Source organism: Oenanthe melanoleuca, chromosome 8 (assembly GCF_029582105.1).
Source record: "Oenanthe melanoleuca isolate GR-GAL-2019-014 chromosome 8, OMel1.0, whole genome shotgun sequence".
Lineage (NCBI taxonomy): Eukaryota > Metazoa > Chordata > Aves > Passeriformes > Muscicapidae > Oenanthe > Oenanthe melanoleuca.
The window spans coordinates 11,488,350-11,512,599 of NC_079342.1; the positions used below are offsets into that span (position 1 = coordinate 11,488,350).

Below are 24,250 nucleotides of genomic sequence, written 5' to 3' on the forward strand. Positions count from 1 at the left end.
ATTTCAGCAGTTCTCTTTGAAATTGGCATTCTCAGATCTGATAAGACAAGACTAGAGACAAGAAAACTGAAATGGTGCTGAGAACTCTAGAATTTCTTACCTATACTGCCAAGTCCAAGTGGGGGAGTTTTGATAAGGAAACTGAGCTCTTTGAAACAAGTAAACAGACAGAACAGGAGCAGGACTCAAGAGGACTCCCAGGGCACTTGGAAATAATTGGTACTTTTCACATAACACACAGTAACACTTAAAACAGCAAAAGAATGATTAAAGCCAAAAGCCTTATAGCAACACAGAGTGCATCTGAACCTCTGGTAGGATTTTTCTGGGGGAGATGGTGAGAAAAAACAGAAATGGGAAGTATGAGAAAGGTTTTATCAATGAGCTGCCTGCTGTTACACATAACCTGTGGCATTCATTATATCAATCATTTAACCTTTCCTCATAAGATCCTGATTTTCTTTTAAAATGTCAGTGGTTAGGCTACTTTCCTATCTTATCACATCAAGAAGTAAAACTAACTATGCGTTGTTACAATTAGTTTATGCCATATAAAAGGCATGAATCAAATACCTTAGGCAAAACATTTTGTAGCACTAGAATTTTTGAAACTAAAGTTTAATTAGGTCTTAGATTAAAATCTGACTCTTCTGAAAACTATGGAAGAACTTTATGCAAGAAAGCAAATAACACGTAACATAACCACTCTCTTCTCTGCCATATCACCACAGGAAGATGTGAGTCTTTCCATAAATGGAATAAACAATACTCTGGGGATACTCAGGAATGCATGTAGTGGTTAGTTTTTAACATGATACAATAAACCATTGTATAGGGATAACATTCTAGCAGTCAGTGGAGATGAAAGTAGAAGGGATTGAGTCATGGAGAGGCAGAATTAAGCATATTTAAAAATGCTTGATTATCTAGGTTATGCTGATGCAAAATAACCAATTTACTGGACCCTCAGCTCAGCAGTACCAGAATTTTTTTGTTACCAGGGTAACAAAACTCTATATGCTGGCTTTTTAAGAGTATGATCAAAGAGACTATTCAATTTCCACCCACTGTGTGCAGGCTGCCAATTTAAATATTTACTACCCCTTGAACTGGCCAGCCAGGAACACAGCAGCAGAGAGGGGTATGAACCACATATGTACTGCCACTGACCTGGGACATGCTCTGTTTTCTGGATAAGCTACAAGAGAATTCTGAAGTGAACATGCTGTGGCCACATTAGTAGAATAATTTACTATGTGCTCTAAAAAAACAAACATTAGAAACACCCAACCCAAGCAAAAAACCATTTAAGTAGTGCTGCAGTAAGAACATTGCTTCAGTAATGTCTCAAGAGAACTGTCCTTGCTATAAGCCTACCACTTGAGCTGCATAGTTTCATTATAGATTAGGAATTCATAAAGCCATAAAGTACTAATTTCCTTTAAAATGCTGTTGTCCTACTAAGTGATTTGAATGGCTAGTCATTTTCTCTACACAGCCAAGGTGTCTTTTAAATGTGGAGTAAAATTGACCAAACAGGAGAAAACTGGGTTATTGTTTTTCCTTTTACTTCTGTTACCTTGTGTGGTCTGCTTTCTTGAGGCAGAAATAATTTAGGTGTCCCCTGCTAAATGCAAAGACTTTATTTATATCACCTCATTCAGAAAATACCTCTTCATCACCAACAAATATATGAGGCAAGCTCTAAAGATCTTTTCTTTCTTTGTATTTTATTCACTAGTAGAATGTAATGGCCAGAAAGGTGCTAGGAAAATAAATATAAAAATGTATTTGTTGCCCTTTTCAACTAGGGTGAACATGATAAACATGTCAGTTTCCTCACCTAGTCTGGCTTAGTACTGAGAATAAGCTATTCTTCCCTATGCTAAATAGACAGATGTATTTAGATTTGCTCGCAGGATTCTGTTCTCAGAATTCTAGGTATCAGTTTCTATTCATCTTTCCAAGCACATGCAGCTTTTTGTTGCTGTTTTTTGGTTTCTACCCAATTTGTTACTAACCCTGTCATAGTTGGTGTCCAGAACTTAACACTAATCCAGCTGCAGCTTCACAACCACTGAACATTTGTTGAAGCAATGTAATTTCTGTGCAGATTTTTTTCTAATTGCAGCTTTCATACTGTAAGATTCATGTTCAGTTTATTAATATCTCAAATCATGTATTTAAACTTTAAAGGAATCTTGGTACTTGGCTCTTACCTTAATAGTTTTTAGAGATTCTTAGAATCACAGCAGAGAGAAGCAGAAAATCCAGTGGCAACCACTGCTCAGTCCTAGTAATTTTTTGCTCTTTTCCTTCTTTTTCTTTTTTTGGTCCCAGTGAGAGGCCATTGCATTTAACATTTTACTTCTAGCTTCCCTCTTTATTATAGAGTGCTACAAAAAGTACTTCCTAAGCATTTCTTAGTTAAAACACAATTTTCTTTTTACTTTGCCCTTCCTCTTGAAAAAGAATTCTCCATATTTTAAATAGCTGTCTGGAAGAAGGAATAGCAGTGTGTTCTTCCAGATCATTATGGAATACATGGAGTTTAGAACTGTTCCTTACAAATTTTATTTATCCCTAACGATTTGTAAAAATACCATTAGCAATGATTTTTCCTTTTTGGCTATTAAATGAATGCAGAGGTTAATTGTTGTAGGGCTGATGGAAGGAGCTGCTGAAGGCTGTTAGCAGGGAAGCTCAAGAGCTCAAGTTGCTTAGAAAGCTCACAATAGATAGCTGAGATATTTTCTCTTTTTGTCAGAGACCTCTCTCATAAGACCATAGACAGCATGAGTGAATGTAGGAGGAAACGATACATCTGGAGACACTGGCAGACACCATTGTTTGCCAAATTTGGCCACAGTTCCTTTAGATAAATAATTTCTCAGTGATGTGCTGTGTTGAAATTATATAAACAGCAAAAATTACAAGACCTGGGCCCCAGGGTCTTGAGGGTTTCAAGATTTTTTGCAATCAATATTCTGACATCTGCAAATATTTTTCCCTAACAGCTGATGCCAGAAACAGAGTAACATTACCATTATTTTCTATGTATTCAAGGTTTTGAAAATACTGAAATCTTGTCTCTTCAGCCCCAGTCCTGGGTCAGAATCTTTGCACTTTCATAACCATCAGCTCATCTGAGGCTTTTACAAGAGTTATCAAAGCAGCAACCTCTTCTCAGAATGGCCAGAATCTCTTACAGCAACTCCATCAGCACCTCAAGAAATGTACATGGAAAAACATGGTATTATGTTTCAGTCTCCAGAATTATCAAGGGGTTTAGAGAAACTTCTGTTGAACATGATGTAGCTCACTTTGCACATTGAAGGTATGGGATTTTCCTCCTTAGGACCACACAATAGCCAGCTAACTCTGTAGTAAGAGTTCCTTGATAATTAAGATAGTTTTTGGATAGCTCTAGTGTGTATGGCTGTTATAGTGGAACTATCTTCTATCTTTAGAAGGAATTTATGCAGGAAACCTATGTGCAAGGTTCCCTGAACAGAAACATCCCATGGGAAAACTTACCTTACTTTTATCAAAGTATCTCTAGTCAAGCTTCTGAAGTTAAAAAACCAAATCATTTATTGAACAGGTATTTTTTAATAAATCAGTTTCCATAACAGAAATCAAACCTATGCCTGGCACCTGAGACATCCTGAAGGCAGCAGCTGTGGAACACTGACAGTTACACATGACTCTGAGGAAACATGGGCTATGCAAAATGAGTAACTGCATTTATTACTATTGCCTAAGTAGAAAAGGCCAGACAGGAACAAGAATGTACTTTTAAAAGTTATGCTTTTCTTTTGATGAGATAATCTCCAGCACCTGGCCTTTCCTCTAGCAACACTCCCAAAGTAATATTGTTCTCTGAAAATAGTCTGAACAAAATGAATACACTTTGTTCCATTTTCAGTCCCCCATGTACTAAACAGGAACAAAGCAGAGATATGCAAGTACAGAAAAAAGTCTCTCAAACTCTTTCTTATTTCAGTCTTACCTTAAGGCAAACCTTTAAATTTTAAGGGAATATCTCGAGAATTAAGCATAAAGCTTATGAAACTCTTTTTTCTTTGTTGTTTTTGATCCAAGTTAACTTTCTTAGAGAACAGGTATGCACAGCAATAACCTCTCAGATAAGACCATGTTAGTGATGTCTATGTAACTTTTGCATCTGCAAGTATTTCTTAAACTGACATTTGCAGTCTAACTGTACAAGACAAAATTTCAGTAGTTAAGAGAACAGTGTGATATTATTTCAATGAGTGTAAGTGTTGAGGGCAACAAGGTAAAACTGCCTCAGTATTTCATTTCCACACAAAACATATGAAAGAAATAACAGAGTAAGTTATTTTCTCAGAGCCTTATGTCTTTAAAAAAAGGATGCAGCAAAGCCTCTTTTGCAGTTATTCTCGTTGCAGGGTTTAAGTCTAGTAGCTTATCAAGTAGGTCATATGCTTCATCAGGAACCTGATCCCATCCTTTCATGTCAGTTGCCTTAATTTCCAAAGCACTATCACCTTCCTGAAAATTCTGCAAGTGTTTGTCTGCTGCAACTGCCAAAGCTGTGTTGTTTTCAGACCTGCTGGTCTCTTCTCCATGAGATCTCTTACAGCTGCTATTTGTTCCTCTCAGTTTTTCACAGAGGGTTCGTAGATTTTGAGCTGGGACAACTTGAGTGCACACAACTGATTTTCCTAGGGAAAAGAGTTGTAAAAGAAGCCATATTTTAATATATTTTCTATGCAACTGTAACTTTTGTTTCAGAGAAACTTCATGTCTCAAAGTATAACCAGCATGAAAGAAAAACATCCCAAATCTATCAAAGAACCCCCCCCCGCCCCCCATTTCCACACCAGCCCTGCTGTTACAGCAGCAGCCCCTGAAAGTCAGGAGGGGTTCTCTCAGTTTTGCTCAGAAAATGAGCTTTGGGTTATGTGAAATTATGTAGTGACAGGTTGTCAGCCACCCTGTACACCCACTTTTTGCATTTCACTGTCATTTTAACAGAACTGAAGACAATTAAATACCCTGATTTTTACACCTCTGTCTGGAGAATGAAAATTGATGCTGGCAGTTACACATCCAGGTAGCAAGCACTGCAGCATTTAGCCTGCAAGCACTTAGGGGAATGGCTGTTTGGATATTTTGTTTTGTGGTGATTGTCTTTTTTAAACAGGTCAGCTGTTGGGTATTGGGTTTTTGGGTTTTCAGCTTATTTGTATGATTGTTTTATTAGGGCTTTTGGGGGAAGGGGCAGGGGAAAAAGCAAGGTTTACATCATCTAAACTTTAAGTCATATTGACTTAAGCCTCCAGGCAAAATTTTGTAGGAATAGAAACACTGTCTCAAGAATTCTAACCAGATGCCAGTAGGAAATATTTAGTTGGCATACTTCACCTCAAGTAGCCCTGACTTAGTGAAAGGCAGTAGACAGGTTGAGAAAACTGACAAAGTACCCCATACACACATTGTAAAAGACAGCAAAACACAAAACTGTCTTAAAAGTCTGTCAATATAATCATGCAAAAAGTATGATTTACTTCCAAAATTACTCTCAAACCTAAAAATATATAAAATCTATTTATATACACAAAAAAAGTCATTGATTGTAAATCACAGCACTGAGTAACATTTTTCCCCTTCCCCCATAATTAAGGTTTGCATACCAAAAGTTCTAGCAGCCTGAATGGTTTCTCTGGATCCACGAACTGTCATGATTTGTGCCAAAGCAGTTAAATCATCACTTGCTTTGAAAAATGGATACCGTCCACTGAGTAGAGAAAGGAATATGATTCCTGCAGACCACATGTCTATTGCTGCAAAGGAAAGCAAATTTATTAACAACTGAACTCCTGATTTCATCATAAATAAAATCTCAACTTTCTTTACAAAGAAATTATGATCTAAAAAGTTTCTATCAGCAAAAGTTATGTTCTGAAGTACTTTTGACTTTGGTCACACAGATAATACATCAGACACAGAAGAGTGGAAATTATTGTAATTAGACTTAAGAATAATTTCCTACTTTGATGCAGAGGGAGTGTTTTTCATATGAGTAATTCCATTAACTTGCTAAACTTAATATGGACCAAAACAATGCCTGAAGTTATTTTACCTGGGAAGATGAGAGGGGGCAAATGAAATAGCAGGTTTGATATATATTTAACTTTACTTCACATGAAGAAAACCTTATATAAGGGTCAGACATAAAAAACAACTCCCAAATGTTTGTGAAAATAGTTTTTGGGGATTGAGGCTGGCATAGGTAGGCAGCATAAGAAATGTATCTTAATATGAACTTTGTTCCTCTCTAATATGAACTCACTTGACAAGACAGGCAGTTTAAAAACTGTAAGAGTTCAAAGTTATTCATCACTTTCATTGTGTTATGAAGAGTACAGAGAGTACTCTCTCAGGAGATAGAGGCCAAAGCCTGATGGAAACTTCAGTACTGGAAGCTACACGAATACCTGTCTGCCATAATTTTTTTTGGCTTGCTAAGGTATACATTTTGAGAGATGGCAAAGAAAGTGAAGGATAGAGTTTGAAGGATCTCAGACTCTGAAGAGAAAGAGTAACAGTTGGGAAATAGAGGCATGTTCATCTTAATCCTATTCAAAAAAGTAAGTAGCAAAATAGGCAGTAATTAATTTGGACATTTTAATTAGAAACACTCTTAGCACAGGATTTTAATTTGGAAAAAAAAGTATTAAGTTGACTTTAGTTGCAAAACCAGATTTTATGTCTTTTATTAAGAAATAAAAATCCAAGTTAATAATTTGGCACAATTTACACTGGAAAGGTTTCCTGCCTTCTGCACAGTTCCTGTAAAAAAGTTTTAGGATAATCTTTCCAACAGTGATATAGTAATGATATCTGTTTGAGGGGCCATGAATCCCCCTGAGGATGTGGTTGGGTAAGCTGGAATAATCAAGGTCAAGACCTTTAAAAAGGTTTAATTATGTAACTCTTGCTGAAATTAAAAGGCATTATACATCTGAGTGGGCAGTAAATCCTGGCCCCACAATTGTGGTCCTCAGCAGAGGGCAAGATCTTGTGGAATGACATCAAAATCATGATTCCTCACTACGCTTTTGTCCAGTGTTATGCTGCTAATGAGGAAAGGGGAATAGAGGGAAAAACCAGGGGAAAGTGTAGCTGGACCTGTGTAGGCTCATCTTGGAAGTTTAGATTGTACTCCCAGCACGGTGAACCTGGGTCAGATGTGCTATATTAGCTCTGGGTAGAGTCAGCTGGATTCAGCCAGTAACTTGGTCTCAGCACAGAGGCCAGAACTGGGAGTAAGACTGGCAGGAATAAAAGGAGGTGACTCCAGCAGCCCCAAATGAAAGTGGACAGTTATACTTACTAGTTCAAATAAAGCATGATATTATAAATATTAGTATTAGTCTACCCAGTTCTAATTAAGGCCTTTGTTGATATACTGCAGTAGCTCAGCACCACCGACTGAGTGCAGGGATGTCTGTGCCACCACCAAAGGTGCCCAGATTTACCCCTACTTTTTGTAATCCTGCTCTTCATTACCCTAGAGAACAGAGAACCATCAGAAAGCATGTTTAATACCAGCATGTGCCCAAGATTTCCTAGCTATGTCTTCTTTCTGCCTCAATTCTGTCTAGACAGATTCAGAGATTCTCTAAACTTATCCTAGATTTCTGATGACTGCTAGCCCATAAAGCTGGCTGTTACAGCACAGGCACAAGAACTCCAAACAAGCTGCCTTACCTTTGAAATCTCACTCATACCCACAGGACAGATGTTGTTTCAAACAGCAGTAAGGCATATCTATCTATCTATAGGCATAAGCTGATAAAATATATTGTTAATCCTATTTTGAGTGTGTATACATACTTTACTGAAAATTGACAGCTTTCTCAAAAGTTATTCAGCAAAAAATGGCTAAAACCTTATATTTTAAATACAGTTTTTGAGGACATTTGTATTTATTTCTAAGTCAGAACTCCTGGTCATACACATGTTTAATGGGTGATGTTCAGTGCTCATGAACTTTGCTTCTATTGGTTCTCCATCCTGCAGGCAGGCACAGCCTCTCCCATGTTGCTTGCACCAGGTAATGTATTAATCATCCCTCTACCCTGCCCCAATATTTACCCAAACCACTCAATCTTATTAACTAAATTTTAACACATGGAAATTAAAATTTTAGTTTAAAAAAATTACAACATTTATACACTAGCTAGTGTATAAATGTTTTAAACCACTAGCAAAAAGTAAAAATCTGATAAAAAGTCATACACCATTAATTATGCCTTCTATGGCAGCATATGTTACAACCTATCTAGAAAAGGCTAACAATGTCCTCTCTCCCCAAGATTTATTTAATAAGCCAAGAAACTTCATAAAAAGTTGTTTTTTCTTTTAAAATGTATTGTATTCAACTCCTGCACATGGCACTACCTCTCAAACTCTCAAATGAATAAAGACACATTCAAGTTTCAAACACAGGAAAAATATTCCTGAATTGTTCTTCCTCTGAATAATAAACTTTTAATTAAAATCAGGAAATACTTGAAAAGCATTAGAAGGGATGAAAAATGAATTTCACAAGTTTAAAAATACAAGTTTAAAAAGACAACAAAATATGTATAAATGAGAAGGATGGAAAGGTGAAAAAAGCCATTTGTTTGAGTCTGTTGGGTAGTACCTGTGGTCTGAGTAGGGCACTTTGTTAATACTTCTGGTGCTCTGAATCCAGGTGTTCCTGCCCTGGGAGCCACTTGCTGACGCCTTGTAATAAGAGAAACATATTGAGAAAAAAAAGTTTGTGAGTTCTAAATCTAATAATACTTAATATTATTTTTATAATATACTTGTGTAAGATGTGTAAACAACCTAACCCTGCTTTATTCAAGTTTCACAGAGGTTTGAAGCATCTTATCTAACATGAAGTCAAAAGATACACATGTAAAAGCCTTATCTATTGTATTATATTTTATTACCTAGCATAAGATAATACCAGAGAAATACTTATTGCATACTTAATTCACAATGACCTTTTCTTTGTTTCACCTAAGTGTCATTTTTGTTAAAGGCTTGTTTTCATGGGAAGGTTTGAAGTTGAGGCTAATTAACCCAAGGCAAAAAGCATATGAGGTTCTTGAATGTGGATGCTATTTGTGTTAGTCCAGAGCAGACTAAGGGTTGCTCTGAGTGTTGCCAAGAATTTACTTTTTGTTGGATTGACTAAAAGGTGTGAGGTTAGCATTATTTTAAAGATCATGTGTGGATAAAAGGCAATGATAGATCATAATCAAAACCACCGACAGAGGGATGGAATTTAACTGACCTACTAAAATTCTCCAACATGAGGCACTGGACCAGGCTGCCCAGAGCAGCTGTGGATGCCCATCCCTGGCAGTGCTCAAGGCCAGGTAGGATGGGGCTTGGAGCAACCTGGTCTAGTGGGAGCTGCCCCTGCCCATGGCAGCAGGTTTGGATCAAGATGACCTTTAAGGTTTCTTCCAACCCAAGCCATTCTGCAATTCTATTAGTTTCTTAGATGAACAAATACAAAACAGTCATGCTTCTCTTTTATTCTACATTGCATGTTTCCAGAATCCCAACTGCTGGTATAATTTAGGCCTATTAGATAACTGCTAAATGACAGAATATAGAGCACTTTTCTAAGTGTGGTAATTAACTCAAGTGATTTTCTACAACAGATATAGGTGAATAAACACAACAACAAGAAGATAATTACCAGTGAATATTTCTAGTTGCAGATAGCAGTGAACTAATCCATGAATTCCACAAACTATTCTTGTTTAAAAAGAGCATACTCACTGTTTTAAGGGCTGCAGAGATCAAATGCTATCTTTCACTTACTAAATCAGCAATCTAGTAAATCTATGTTTGTGACTTTGCCTGACAGCAGAGCAGACAATTTTACAACATTATCAAAGCAAATTACCTTGAAAGGCAAACACTGCAAACTCTATCCGTTGCATAACAGTCACAGAGCAGGTTTAAAGGGCAACCACTGGCAGCTTTCCTGGCTGCCCCATTGCTCACAGTTTTGGTAGAAATAATCTTCTTCTTTGTTACTAACTTCCTAGATGAAACATCTATCATCTTTGATTGTTTTATGAGCTGCAATGGAGATATTTTAGAGAAGGTGACATATTTAAGAAGTTTCCCTTTACATACAGACAGAACAGTTCCTAAAATACTGACTTAACCGGTGCTCATGAACAAGAAGAATTTTAGAACTGACAGCAAATCTCTTTAACAATATTAAAACTACCATAAAACACTGGAACTTTCTAAATAGCCTGATTTCCTCCCCTTCCCCTTCAGAAGACATTTTCAGTGTTTACCAAAAAATTATATATCTTAAGATAGATATTCTGAAGCTACAAGACAAGTATTTTTCTAGTTAGTATAGTGCTTCAATTTTTTTTGGCTCAACATGAGAATAAGAGGAAAAGAATGCGAAATGCCACAGCAACACAGACACTAGTTCTAGTTCTACAACAAAATACCATTAACCAAACCCTCTAATTTAGCTGGGGATTCCCCCTTGTCATATTAAATACTAATTACAAAAAAAAAAGTTACAAGTTTTATCCTCAGCTTCAGCTGCAAAATAATTTTTTAAAAAATTTCACAAGGTAAGCAGGGGGTGGTTGAGCACTAAAACAGGCTCCCCAGGGCAGTGGTCACAGCACCAGCCTGACAGAGCTCAAGAAGTGTTTGGACAATGCTCTCAGGCACAGAGTGTGACTCTTGGGGATGGTGCTGTGCAGGGCCAGGAGCTGGACTTGATGATCCTCATGCTTGCCTTCCAACTCACTTTATTTTGTGATTCTATGATTAGCTGCACAGATAGATATACAGGAAAAAAAATTAATTTAGCATCCAAACAAGATCAGCTAGGGAGACAGCTACAGAACTTGTTTGAGAACTTCAAAAGAGACTGAAACACAAATGAAAAATTCTTTGAGCCTTTAAGGAAAGATATTTAATAGTCTGCTCAAAGCCTTTCAGTTTCATAGCATTCTGGAGCAGTGCTCAGTCTTACAGAAAACCAGTCCTATAATTTTTCAAATATGCAGCAGGTTGATTCGACTGATGAGTCAATACTTCTTACTTTTGTGCTTGAGGTCTCCTGGTACGTGGAGCTGTAGACATTGAAATTTCTCTCTCCAAAGACAGAGCGCTGGACAGAATGGTGCACAGAGTCCTCCTGTGCAAAACAAACAAAAAGGGCAATAAGGATCCTGTTTAACAGGCATCTGGAGACTGACACTTCAGAAAAGTGTCATAAAACAAGAACAGCTGCATGTAAGTAATTTTCAGATATCACTTTACTGTGAATGAAGAAACATGGTCTAGACAGAACAGCAAACATGTTTACAAAATGTATCACACCTCTGACAAGAGGTGTGCCCCAAGACAATCTCAGTATAGTCTGTACTGCATTTGTTATGCAACAAGTAACTAAACATAGGTGAATGATTATTGGCTTCGGGAGGAGTTTTACCATCCATGTCTCTAAAAAAGGATTTAAGGCTGTCTAAATAGTAACTCATGCTAAGGTTTTATACAGTCTTCAGCAGTGTATTACACCTAACAGATAATGATGAAGCCAATAGTTATGTAGAAGTAGGTCCTTAGATATAAACACTGTGATGCTGTGCAGGCTCAGCTTCTGTTCAAGTACTGCATCTCCCCCTGTTGGATGAAGGAACACATTAAACATATACAACAGCTTAGTGAAAGAGACTGAGAACCTTTCCTCCTCTTCCTTGTTTCATCTGGACTTTTGAAAGTGAGCTGGACCTTCTGTCAGCTGCTTTTGAGGCTGACTGTTGAGCTATCTCTTTAGGTGCTGTGACACTGACAGAAACCCCATTTCCTAAGGCTGTAATGGGATTAGTTTGCAAGCAACTTCCCTGCTGGTCTTCAGAGTGGGCAGTTTTAAGCAGCTCAATTTGTGTATCAGGGGTTCCTTGTGCCAAGCCAAAATCTACCAAGGCATACCTGAAAAGACACAAATTCAGAATCAGGAGTCACAAATTATCTATTGACCATTCAATTTACTATTCATTAGTTATCTTTTACATTTCATTCAAAGTTACTTATCTGTACTGTTGCCAGCATCACAGTCCCATTTTCTTCCTTCTCCTCCTACTGTCCCATCTTACCTATCTCCTCAATGTTTTTACCCTATACCAGTGTTCATTGTTTCTTGTCCCAAATCTTCTCAAGTGCATCCTTCCTACAAAAAAAATATTTCCAGCAACTCCTTTTTGAAGTTCTTCTAAACCTACAGCCCTGAATCATCAGCCAGCAGTCATGTATGAGTGACTTGACTCTTGCAGGATTCCCACAGGCGGAGGACAAAGGTAGCAGTGAAGACAGACCAGCCAACAGGGCTTAAAGTTTTGCCAGACTCCTGGCAAATACTACTGGAACTTACTTTAGTCTTCAACAGGTAAGACTACATTAGTTCGCACTTCAGATCTGTCTCTGAAAGAATTATTTTTTGTTACAACCTGTACAGAGACAATCCATCTGTCCTTGGGTCTCAAACTCAACTCTCCTAAATGCAACGTAGAGATTAAGATTCAAACAAATGCTGGAAGAGCAAAATGACAGTATATATTTGTTTTGACAGATTGTTTTTAAAAAATCAGCATTTCTCAAACTTTTAAGCTTTCCATTCAGCAAAATGCAATCAAATCTCCCCTAAAAAACCTTCACTGCATAGAATCACAGAAACATTTAGGCTGGAAAAGACCTTTAAAATCAAGTCCAAATGTTTACTCCACTCTGCCAAATTCCACAAAACCATGTTCCTAAATGCTGGACCTACATGTCTTTTAAATTCCTCTAAGGGATGGTGACTCAACCACTTCCCTGGGCAGCCCATTCCAGTGCTTGATAAACCTCTAATATTGAACCTAAACCTTCCCTAGGGCAACTTGAGGTCATTTCCTGTCATCAGTTTTTACTTGGGGATGTGCATCCTGCTACAACCTCCTCTCAGTGCTTTTCTTTGGACATGCTCCAACACCTCAGTGTCTCAACTGTAAAAGCACAATGCTAACAAACACAGCTACAGGACTGCTAGCACTGGAGCATTTTGTCCATTTCAGCTCTTCACAAAGAAAGAGTACCTCATTTACAATTTTTAAATTTTGTAACTTGCAGGCAAAAGAGCCAACCCTACTAGTTACAAACATTAATTCAATGTAAGGTGGAAACAGCCCAAAGCCAGCCATCTTATCTGTATCAGTTTTACCCTATCCACTATTAAAAACATACAAGGATCATTATATGCACCACAAGTTACAATTAACTTTCTTATTAAAAAACACCCCCAAATTTTATTTTTCTCATTCTTATTTGAAAAACTAGTACTTTTACTCAATAGTAAAATCTTCATTTTACCAGGTATTTGTCACTTTTTTACATCAAGTAAAAAAAATTCCTTCCCTTAAGTCCCTTAACTGTGAAAGAAAAATTTACAAATAAAACCCCATATTTTTAGCTTTATTATTTAAGCACATGTTATGCAGCTGGAAGGAAAGAAGCCTAAATGCCTAATTGACTGTGTTCTGCCAAGGCACACATCCCCAGATGAGATCACAGTATGGCCAGACTCACTTTTTTAGCTGCCTGTTGTAGAGGAAGTTGCTGGGCTTGACGTCACGGTGAACAATACCGAAGTGATGAATGCGCCTCAGTGCTTTAAACAGATTAAACATGTACTCCCTCACTTCTTCAAAGGAAAGGGAATTCAAAATGTCCTGAAAAATTATTTGGATATTGTAATTTATAGAATGATTATAGAATAGTTATGTATCTGCTTTCAATTAAATGTTTTACTACATATCAAAAGTCTGAGACTCACCAAGAAGGATTCATGCTCCAGATATGGCATAACAATTACAACATGATCATTTTTCCTGAAGCAGTATTTAACTCCCATAACATTATCTTGTCCCCTAGAAGAAAAGTAATGTTACAGAACAAAGACCAGAAGATTGATGTTTATTTTCCTTTATTTCTTAAAAACTTCAGTCAAGCTTTCTTTTATAATCCTAATTTATACTTTGAGAGCAGTCTTATCAGCAATCAGTAGTTGTGTTCTTGCTGCTCACTGCTGTGTTCCATTTGAACTCCATTTTATGCTCCATTCTGCAGTTTGGAATGAGAATTCTGCAGATTATCTGTGGGGCTGTGATCTGTAGTTACCACTGCAATATAGGCCCTAACTTCCATGATCCCACTACTTTAGGAAAGTGTTATTCATCACACTCCGCCGACAAGTATTCATTCCTAAAACCACATTTTCTGATTAAGTGATTCTTTTTTTCTGAGCATTTCAGAACTGGAACTTTGTTACCAGAGATATATAATGGAATTTCTCAGCTGATAAATGGAGCACTCCCACAAACTGAGATTAGCAGCAAAGGGCATCCATTACAGGTAAGACAATCCTTTTGTTATTTGCTCTCAATAGGAAGAACATAGATGTGTGTGGTTAAAAACAAATTAAGAAAAGTGCCAAAACTTAAATAAATACAGAACACTGAGGCAACTTTCAGCATTTAGTCATGACAATAAATTTTTTGTTTATGTACCCTGCCACTGTGAGGCACTGAAGTTCAGCAGCTATTCGCAGAGGGTGGCTAGTTGGAATCAAGTGCTTCAGAGCCATTTTTTCCTCATAACCTGTTTGTAGCTGTGCTGTGGCCAAGTAAACAGAACTAAAAGTACCTGTAAACAAAGGAGAAAAACACTGTCTTCAACATTTTTAATTAGGTCAATGCAGATTTTTACAGAAGTGATCTAACTGTTCACAATCCTGCAGTACACTTGATACTACATCAAAAGCAGATTCTAGAAGAGAAAAATACAGTTCCTTTTTTCTACTACTGAATATACTGATCTTGTATACAAGTTTTTTATGTCAGTAAAAATGCAAATATAACACTGTCTAACTTGCCTGGGACACAGTGCTCTTTGAATGTAAATTTCCTATCTTTGATTTGCTTTCTTGTTTAGGTAGCTTACTTTCATCTGACATCTAACTCCTCTCCCTACAATGTAAGAGGACTATATAATGCTAATCTGGAAAGCACTGCCAGTGCTATTCAAAGCACTTCTGAAATTGCTATATTTTCCTTAATTCTGTACCTGATCTATAAAGTAAGGGTTCCCACATGATGTGTAACTGCACTGTTTATTTGCCCAGAGCATTTTACCACATCCAATGTGATACACTTGCTTGAGAAAGGGAGTATTCAGACTGTATGATAAGTTTACCCAGCCATTTAATTTTAAGAATATCCTAAATAAACCTCTTAGGAGTTAAATTTATCCTAATGAACCGAGATATCTCAAGATAAAAGTTGAAGTGTTTTTCCATATGAATAAAGAATAGAAATTACTTTTGATTCCATTTTAAGTAATATGTTTGCATCATGCCGGTTCAACAGTCTGAGTGCAAATATACATCAAGATGCCAGCAAAACCTAAATATTTCATGCAACCATAAAAAAATCCCAAACAGCCTAGAGACCCATACCTTCAACAGAACCGACTGCAGTATAAAAGGTTACTAAATTTGACTTAAGACGTTATTTTGGGGGGTGAGAACTGCTAAAATGAAAGTGATTCCAGAGTAGAATCCTAAGTTGAAGCTTGTTTTCCTCAAAATGCTGTTGAACTGCAAATAAGCTTTTTTTAAAACATTGTTTGGTCCCAAGAGTAAAATCAGAGTACTACTCATAACCAAAATTTTTTTAAATTACACTATCTTTTTATGATAGGTAGAAGTCTATTTTTTTTTTTTTAAATTTTAGATTCCTGACAGGAATGGAGCTGGGGGTTTTAAGTAGCTTGGTGAGTTTTGAAATAAAAACTCTTAGGTGTTTAACCTGCTGCACAGAAATTCCATCACAAAACAGATGCAAAGCAGTCCAGCTTCCCATCCCCATCTTTTGTTTTAAAAGTGTGGAGTGTCACAGAGCATTTCAGAGATTAAATGGGTAGTTTCAAAAAGTGCTGAAATCCCACACTCAAAGTACCTGAATCCATTTACAGTCATGCCTGACACTAATTTGAAGTACTTGCAATACTGTCTTGTTGAAGGCAAGGTGAACACAAGCATTCTAAAATTTGATACTGTATGTCTTCAAAAATAGAAAAGTTGCTCATTTTTTTAAGTAAAGCAGTTCCAACCTTTCAGTTTCCTCATCCACTTCTGCCTAAGAAATTTTAGTCAAAACAAAGCTAACTTAAGGAACACCAAGTCTGTCCAAACACAGCTACACACAAGTAGATTTCTCATGTAAAGAAGAAAAATAATGGATTTTTAAAACTTTACTTGAATCTACCTCAAAAAAATTTAATTGCCAAAATTGGAATGCTGTTTTTATAAAAGTCTTTAATAGACCAGATTTTCAAGAAAACATCTTGAAAATGTTCTAATACACCTATGTGCTCAGCAACATATTAGCATTCCTACAGAGACCATGTAGTAAGTCAAAAAAAGGCATTTGGCTTAAATTGTATATATTGGGATATTAGATTTATACTTTTTAAGTTAGAAATGCCAAAAGAAACCTTAACTCTAAGCAATATAAAATGAAACATTTACCTTCTCCAATTTTTTCCTTTATTTTGAAAACATTTACAAGCTGTGGCACTGCTTCATAAAGTTTTTCAATATCTTTTTTTACTCCTGCTGTGGAAAGAATGGGGAAAATAAGTTGGAATTGTTTTTATTTGATTCAATATCTGATCTATTTTGGAGATCACAAATTACACTACACTTGATAGGAGTGTGGATTCATACACAGAGGAAAAAGCAGCACAAAGGCGTCCTATCTTGCTGACATTACCATGTGGGTACTTGGTATTATTATTCTTAATCACACTCCTTTCTAAGCTGCAGCATTTAAGCAATTATTTTTTATTATCTGACACACAGCAGATTCTGAGAGGGCAAAAGCCTGCTGGTTCATAGGACACCTACAGCTCATCACTAAATGTTTACATGAGATCTCCAACTGCAATTTGACAAAACTATAACAGTTGTTTCTGTAAATACAGGTACAAATCCATCAGATGCAAATCACAAATGCAGAAAAATAATTATTTGTTAGATTTTTTTAAGATTGGCAATGCAGTCTTTCCCACTGTTATATAAAATAATTGGCACCACAGCCCATGTTTGCTCTGCATTTAGGCTGCTGCACTTCACACTGCAATCACTAGATGGCACAAGGATGCTGCACTGTATTATTTCCAAAAAATCATGTAGTTTTTTCATGCAGTTTACAAATCCGTGTCGTTCAAGCCTTTTCTATGCTCCACATAAGAATTCACTTTTTTGAAGCTATCAATCATGTAGACTGCAACTAATTTCTGTGGAGCAGGGATAAAGAATATTTTAGTATACAGACCTAAGAACAAACCAGTATTTGAAAGGTCAATCTAATGAAAAAATAGTTATAAAATTTTTGTCCAAAAAATAAATAATAATTTAAATTTAGCATAAACAGACAAATTTTAACCTATTGTATGAGTAAAAGTGCACTATGTTTCACTAGGGCAGTAAGTCATAAGTAATAAGAATTTTTTTATAAATATCACAGATATGCTAGAATCAAAATATGGATTAGCATGCATCCCAAGCCTTCTATGTATCTCACTTTAAACAACAATAAAAACTGCCTGAAAAACCCTTTATTCCTGATAAAAACCCAATAAATCAACTAGTAATTCAAGTTATAGTTAACTTTCAATTTTAATTTTTTTTTATCTCAAGATTTTATAAAAACCAACATACTAAAAATGCTTTTGAGAACTGAAACCTGCTGCCTCACTATCCATTTACTTTCCTTTTTTCTCCTTTAAGTTGTTCTCTCTGCTTCTTCAAATAGTTTTAAGACATTTTGGGAAATATTTCAGGAATGAAAAAGTCCTAAGGTATATACAAACAATCATGGAAAGCTATCTCAACAACTGCTATAGCACCTGCCAGGTATTCTGTTTTGTCCAACACTGAATTCAGATTCCTCCCTAGAGAAAGGTAAAGCTGTCAGACCACTTCAAGCAGGGTGGCAGAGGCTGCAGTGCCTACCCAAGACACTGACAGCATTTAGGAACTCAACACAGCTGCTTGAGAGAAAGAGAAAAGTGCTGGAAAAAATTACTGTCCTTCTTGAAAGACAGCAGTATAAACATCACCTGGTCTCTTCTGGGGGCCTGAATTCTCAGTTGGGTATAGAAAACATACAGTCATTGTGCCATCGGGATAATAATACTGATAGTATTAGCCAGTATTTTCTGTGAGCAGATTTTAAAGTGATTTCTTCTCATATTTGCAAAGCAATAAAAACACTATTCAGCATCTGGGCATAGATGTGCAGGAGCCTGAGAGAGGACTATATATTTTTAAAAAAATCAGAATATATTATATCTATAAACTGACCATCAGGGATTCCTGAGCAAGCACTGTACAGAAAATGTAGACTCAGATACACAAAGAGACTCAGAAACAACAAAACCTCTATGAGAACTCTTGTTCTTAGTTCAACTTCTATGAAGAAAAACAAGAAGCGTGTTTTTATGGACATAAACACATCTAAAGATATTGAAGCATAAGGCTCGTGATTAAAGGTTAAAAGGCAAAATATTGGGTTTGTGCACTTGTTTGGTCATTTTTATTCTCAAGGGCTGGCTTTTTTCATTTTGGTATCCTCATATAATAACATGATATGTAATATATAAATAGCAGCTTTAGCAAATTGTGACAAATTACTGTTGCTGAAGTTTTGTAATGCACAAGCAGCAGGAATAAACTTAAAGTCAAAAGCCACCTCAAAAGTTTTTATTTCATTAATTCTTTATACAAAAGAATCATACACAAACAGGCTTATAATCGAAATTAAAATTTCCCTAAGTGATGAAGCAGCAACAAAATGTAATGCTCACAATCCCTATTTCAGCACATACCTGAAAGCTTGCTGCTCTGCTCAAGGCTCCCGTGCAAGTCTTCAGCCTGCTGAGGGTGCTGTTTGTCACAGGTAGACTTCAACACCGTCTCCATCACAAAACAAGTCTCAAGTAAAAGAGAATCCAAGACTTTGAGGGCCACTTCTGGACACCTGGGGGAGCAAGCATATCTGGTAAGACACTTCCCAGCCCTACACTCAGTTCCTGAGATGAGATTTAGGGAATCTGAGGAGTTCCTCTGTGCTGCCTGAAACAAAGTGTTAGCCACCATCCCAGTGAAACAGTAAATCACTAAAGCCACGAGGATAGACGGGGGAATGGAAAAAAGACTGCAGGATAAGTTTAAATACACCTGATTTTCATCTCTCATGTTTCCTCATTCACATTAAAGCATTGCCTTTTCCCTGAAAGTTTGCTTTGAAAGGCAAGGAACTGATGTACACAGAAATAGCTGCATTGCACACTGCAAAAGCTATAGAAAGCCAGAAAGACTGAAAGAAATAATAGCAGAAAAAAATACCTTCTCAACACGAAAGATCTCTCCCTCCTAGGTAAATTCAATAAAAGGTTTAATTACTCATTGCCCTCCCACCACAACAAGAAACATACAACACGCTTATTTTGAAATGCTTCTTCCCAAATCTTGGAAATACTACATAAAACTCTAAACTAGTAAAAGCCACTAATATTGTACAATCAAAAAGAGCCCTGATCATCCCATTTCAAGAGCAAAAAAGTGGCATCCGTGGGCAGAACAACCAGTGATGTGAGCCTGGAAGCAGCAGCTCTTACAGTTACTCAAAACTGGCTCCATTCCTGCCTTCCTTCCTTGTTACTCTGCCAACCCTTCAGAGTTCTGGATGAACTTTTCCACACGGGGGAAACATTCTGAAAAACTCCTGATGAAAGTATTCATGTGTTTCAGCTATGGAGCTAGAAATACATTTTGTCCCAAGGATTTTGAGCTACCTTTACTCTGTCATCCTTGTGTAACAACAGGGACGAGAGGCAGGAGCCTTCTCTCTCTCGCCCCGATTTTTGCGGGAGCTTTGGTGGAGAGGGACTTTGGAGCACAATTAGGGATGGTTCTAGTCTCTTACATTCCCTCTGCTAGCGTTGAGTAGACAGATTAGCCTGTTCCAAACGCGTACCAGCATGACCTCACCAGCAGCAAAAGGGCTGCAAGCTCACACACACCCCGACACACGAGCATGAGCCGTCACACACCCAGACCCCCGTAACACATCCAGACCACCGGCGATGTCCCCAGCGCCACACAAAGCGGCGACACCCGCAGCTCGGCACTGCTTTACGGGACAGTTCCCGCCAGCGCGGCCCCGGGCCAAGCGCCCGCCGCGGGCTTCCCCATCGGCCCCGGGGCTCACGGGCGGGGTCAGACGGGCCCAGCCGCCACTCCGGCCGGGCAGGGGAGCGGCCCCCGCGGGGATGGCGGGCACTGAGGGGCGGAGGGTGCGCGGAGCGGGGCCCCCCAGGCGAACGGAGCGGAGCGGGTCGGGTCGGTCCCGCGGCACGAGCGGGGCTGAGGGCGGGGAAGGAGCGGGGGTGGGGGGGAAGGAGCGGGGGTGGGGGGGCAGGGGGCGCGCGGACGGGCACTCACGCGGACACCGGCGCGCGCCGGGGTTTTGCTGCTGCCGCCTTTGGCCGCCCGCGCGCCGCCGCCAATCCCGGCCCTCGGCGGAAGCCGCGGCCCCGGCCAATGGCGGCGCCGGGCGGGGAAGGACGCGCTGCCATTGGCCGGCCCGGGGGGCGGGGCCCGGCGGAGCGGCGCGCGCGGGGCGGGGCGGGGCCCGGCGCGGGAGCGGCCTGTGCTCCTGAGCCCGCCGTGACCGAGGGCTCGGCAGCGGTACTTGGCCCTTAGACTTCCTTTGCTGCGTGTGATTATCGCGGAGTAATCCAGCCCCAAGTCCCCCGTCAGGTCTTGTGCTTATTAGATCCGCTATAAATTCAGTCAAATGGCCCAGAGGCCAAGGATGGCTCCACCTACACCATTAATTATAGCGGGGGAGCGGCTTGGCCTGCAGCCTGGTTACACAACAAAAAGGATCGCACTGAATGCAAAATTGAATGAACTTTGGCTCTGGTCTGGGCTGTAATTGCTGGTCAGTAATGAGTAGGACTAGGAGATATGTGGAACTATTGGAACTATGCACTGCAATGTTTGGTGATGTTTGGAGTAGTTGGATTTCATTGAAACCAATGCAGTTGTATGTTTGTAAATAAAAGAATTTAGCACTTCTTGACTATTACCCGTTTTTGGTCAATATTTCTTTTTTTAAAGATAAAAAAATATTATTCTTGTTGAAGAGTATCTCCACTGCATTTCATAATGCATAGATCTCTACTTCCCTAGAATACGAACCAAAATACTCTTGTTTATTGCATAGTCAGGGAGAGATCTGTGAGTGCTGCCCTTGGTAGATAACCAAGCCTGTGGCTGCCGAGGTTCCTAAGGCACTGTTCTAGCTTGGCTATACTTTCTAACAAGCTGTACTTAGGTTAACAAATTGTTAAATGCAGAAGTAGGTTCCACCACTTTCATTAAGTTCTGCTTCCTATTGCACATTTTACAAGGAGGGTGCAGAAATTACTTGCTGTGTTGCTTTGTTGGTTTTAGCAGGTTTTGGTTTGATGTCTGGGTTTTTCTTTTCCAATAGTTGTTCTCCTCTGCACTTTCTGTTTAAGGCTCTAATAAGTCAGTGCAGCAGCTTGAGATTTAGTCAAGTAAAGCATGCAAGCTCAATAATTTCAGTTAAGTGTGACTGTATTTAAAAGCAGATTATACCAAACATTAATTAAATGAGGTATAATGACAAAATAATATATGCCAAATTCTGTTCTTTCTTTTATCTGTGTAATCTTACAGAAGTTCAAAGGGCACCATAAGCACTCATGAGTGCAGGTTTGTCCTAGTGCTAATGACAGGCAACATCATTCTAAATTAACCCCTTGGGACAATCTTACCTACAGCCATTTCTGAATACTACTGAACCAGGAATTATATTTGCCAGTTAATACTTGAAAAAATAGCTGCTGATTATTTACAGGTTGCATACTTAGCTCTGCTGCCTCCTGGCCAGGTCAGAGTTTCATCCAACTTCCTTGGCCTCCCTGCCTTGGAGTTGTCCTCATGTGAAATACCAAATCACTACCATTTCTATACAGCTCCCATTATTGGCACTTCTCTGTCAGCTATACTAACTTCCTCCTCATCACAGTTGCACTTTCACACAGCAAGAAATCTGCTTTCTTTATATTTTCTTATCAAGACCCTGTCTAGCTGTGTTTTCTTTCCCTGCAACGTCTCAATTTATCTTGGTTCCAACACCTAAAATTATTTTCATTTAGACCCAGGTCATTTATCTAGTTTGATAATCAGTTCTTCTCCATTTCCTCCTTTCTTATTGATCCAAATATGTTGTGCTCCCTCATGCCATCATTCCAGTGATTCTGGTTCTCTATCATGTCAAATTTATATTTTTTTTCTTCTCACAAACATAACTGACTTTGTAATATAATCTCATATTGTTTCTTAATTTATTGCCCTACTCTTTTTAGCCTGCCAGAAACACCAGCCTTGATGCTTGCCTTCATTTATGTCTTGCCTTTATGACTTTTTACCATCTTGTTTATCCTCTGTTAAGGAGGAAGTTAAGTCAAATTGGATATGACCCTTCTCATATCTTCTCAACAGTCACCTCTTCATGGATGTTTTGCTCCATGTACCACTTTACAGGAGAGAGACAGACTATATGGATTATATGTACCATTTCCACTCTATTTCCTCAGTACTTGCTTAAGTACTTTTAGCTTATTTTTGCTCTATTTTGAATGAATGTAGAAAAGTAAAGGTATAGCTTCTGCTTCACATCTGCACAACTCCTGTGCCTTTGCTGTAGCTCCTCCTTTGCTGTTGGCTTGCATAAGCACAAACTCCTTCTTTACTCATTGGGCAGAGAAGGCTCCACCTTCTCATTCAACACTGAGTGTCCAGTTCCAGCCATGCACCACAGTAGGAACTTCTCAGAAGGAAAGAGAAGCAATTGCATCAACTAAAAATGACAAACAAAGCAGCACACCTAATGCTCTGTGAGCCAAACTGCTGTGCTGTCTTCTCTTGGGCTTTGTCTCTAAGTTGGATATGAAGGATGAGAAGCAAATGATGAGCCAGGCCCATGCAGAATGTTCCCTACAGCTGACAAGCAATCACCAAAACCCAAATTTGGGAGCTGGCCAAGAAAGGATCCAAATATTGCTGTGTGATTGCATCCACTGCTGCCAGAACCTGCCCTGAATCAAACTGTTTGTATCTGCTGACAGGCCTAAGAGAATCTGTGCTGACACTAGAGCACATCTATTAACCACTTACTAGGTCAATTAAACTAGAAGCTTCCCTGTGTTTGTACTCCATGTGTTTTCTCCAGCCTAGAAAAACAATAAGCAAGATCTAGGAAGGTAATTGATGAATTGTATCCAGCACACACAGAGGCAGGAGATCCTTAACATCCCCTTGCTGCCAAGAACATCTCTTCATAAATTAGAAGCTCAGAAGTCAAAAACTACTTAGAAATGAGCAAATAAAAGCAGCTGTTGCTGTCAGTATTAGAAATATGCCTATATACATATAGACAAAATTCAATTTTAATGACAGCAGAGACTGTTAAATGTACTATTCAGTTTTCATTAGCCTAAATGACACATGCTTTCCTACTTCTAATTACTCTTTTTGTTAGCAATATGATTGTATGGCAAAAGTTTGCTCTCTTTGGCACCAGGTTGAGACAAATCTTTTCACACTATTGTGCCCTTTAGGAATACTGTCAAATTCAATCATTCAGGACTCATGAGTCTTGCACTAACATGAAGAGATTGATTTGAAAACAATAGACTAAAGTCCTTTTTTTTCTGTTTTTCATTTTCCATTTCCATTTCTTAACCAGGAAAACTGAGATTGCCAGCTTTGCTCTCACATGCAGATGAGTGCAGCCCTAGAATAATGCACTCAGATGTGTCAGTGACTGTCTCTGCCAGCATTTTCTGATCTGCTATATCAGAAATACCAAGAATTGCTGTGGTATCAGAAAACATACCACAATAACAGTCTCTACAGCCTATTTAAAGGCAGTTAAAAATATATATAAATTATTTTAGGCAAAGATACAGAGGAGTTCTCAACCTTTTATAAACTGGGTCTTACTCA

At 38.4% G+C, this 24,250-nt stretch overlaps 1 protein-coding gene and 1 long non-coding RNA gene across 4 annotated transcripts in view; one reads left to right on the forward strand and one right to left on the reverse strand.

Moving 5' to 3' along the window:
- Positions 1-19,111, forward strand: part of LOC130256400 (uncharacterized) — a 48,165-nt gene extending 29,054 nt beyond the window's left edge. For both annotated transcript variants that reach the window (XR_008841104.1, XR_008841105.1), the window contains 4 exons: positions 11,208-11,340; positions 12,381-12,493; positions 14,394-14,493; positions 19,026-19,111. This is a non-coding gene — a long non-coding RNA (uncharacterized LOC130256400). The remainder of the gene's footprint in view (positions 1-11,207; positions 11,341-12,380; positions 12,494-14,393; positions 14,494-19,025) is intronic.
- On the reverse strand, positions 762-20,749 carry CDC7 (cell division cycle 7). Of its 2 annotated transcripts, none has more exons than XM_056497989.1 (12): positions 20,651-20,731; positions 19,033-19,184; positions 16,670-16,753; positions 14,649-14,784; positions 13,916-14,009; positions 13,669-13,811; positions 11,790-12,039; positions 11,147-11,242; positions 9,968-10,146; positions 8,702-8,784; positions 5,682-5,831; positions 762-4,709 (listed from the first exon to the last, which is right to left on the reverse strand). In XM_056497989.1, exons 2-12 carry the CDS (start codon positions 19,124-19,126, stop codon positions 4,369-4,371), a joined length of 1,650 nt encoding a protein of 549 aa, XP_056353964.1. In that variant the 5' UTR covers positions 19,127-19,184; positions 20,651-20,731; the 3' UTR covers positions 762-4,368. The 2 variants fall into 2 exon arrangements, with proteins under 2 accessions (XP_056353964.1, XP_056353963.1); XM_056497988.1 differs by having other exon boundaries at positions 763-4,709; positions 16,670-16,756; positions 20,651-20,749.
- Positions 20,750-24,250: the final 3,501 nt, after the last annotated feature.

Coding starts and splice junctions, on each gene's coding strand:
- CDC7 (XM_056497988.1), bottom strand. CDS start 19,126: ATGGAGACGGTGTTGAAGTCTACCTGTGACAAACAGCACCCTCAGCAG. Junction 14,785..16,669: donor AAAGGAAAAAATTGGAGAAG/GTAAATGTTTCA, acceptor CTTTGTTTACAG/GTACTTTTAGTTCTGTTTAC. Junction 5,832..8,701: donor GTGCCCTACTCAGACCACAG/GTACTACCCAAC, acceptor TTTCCTTTGCAG/CAATAGACATGTGGTCTGCA.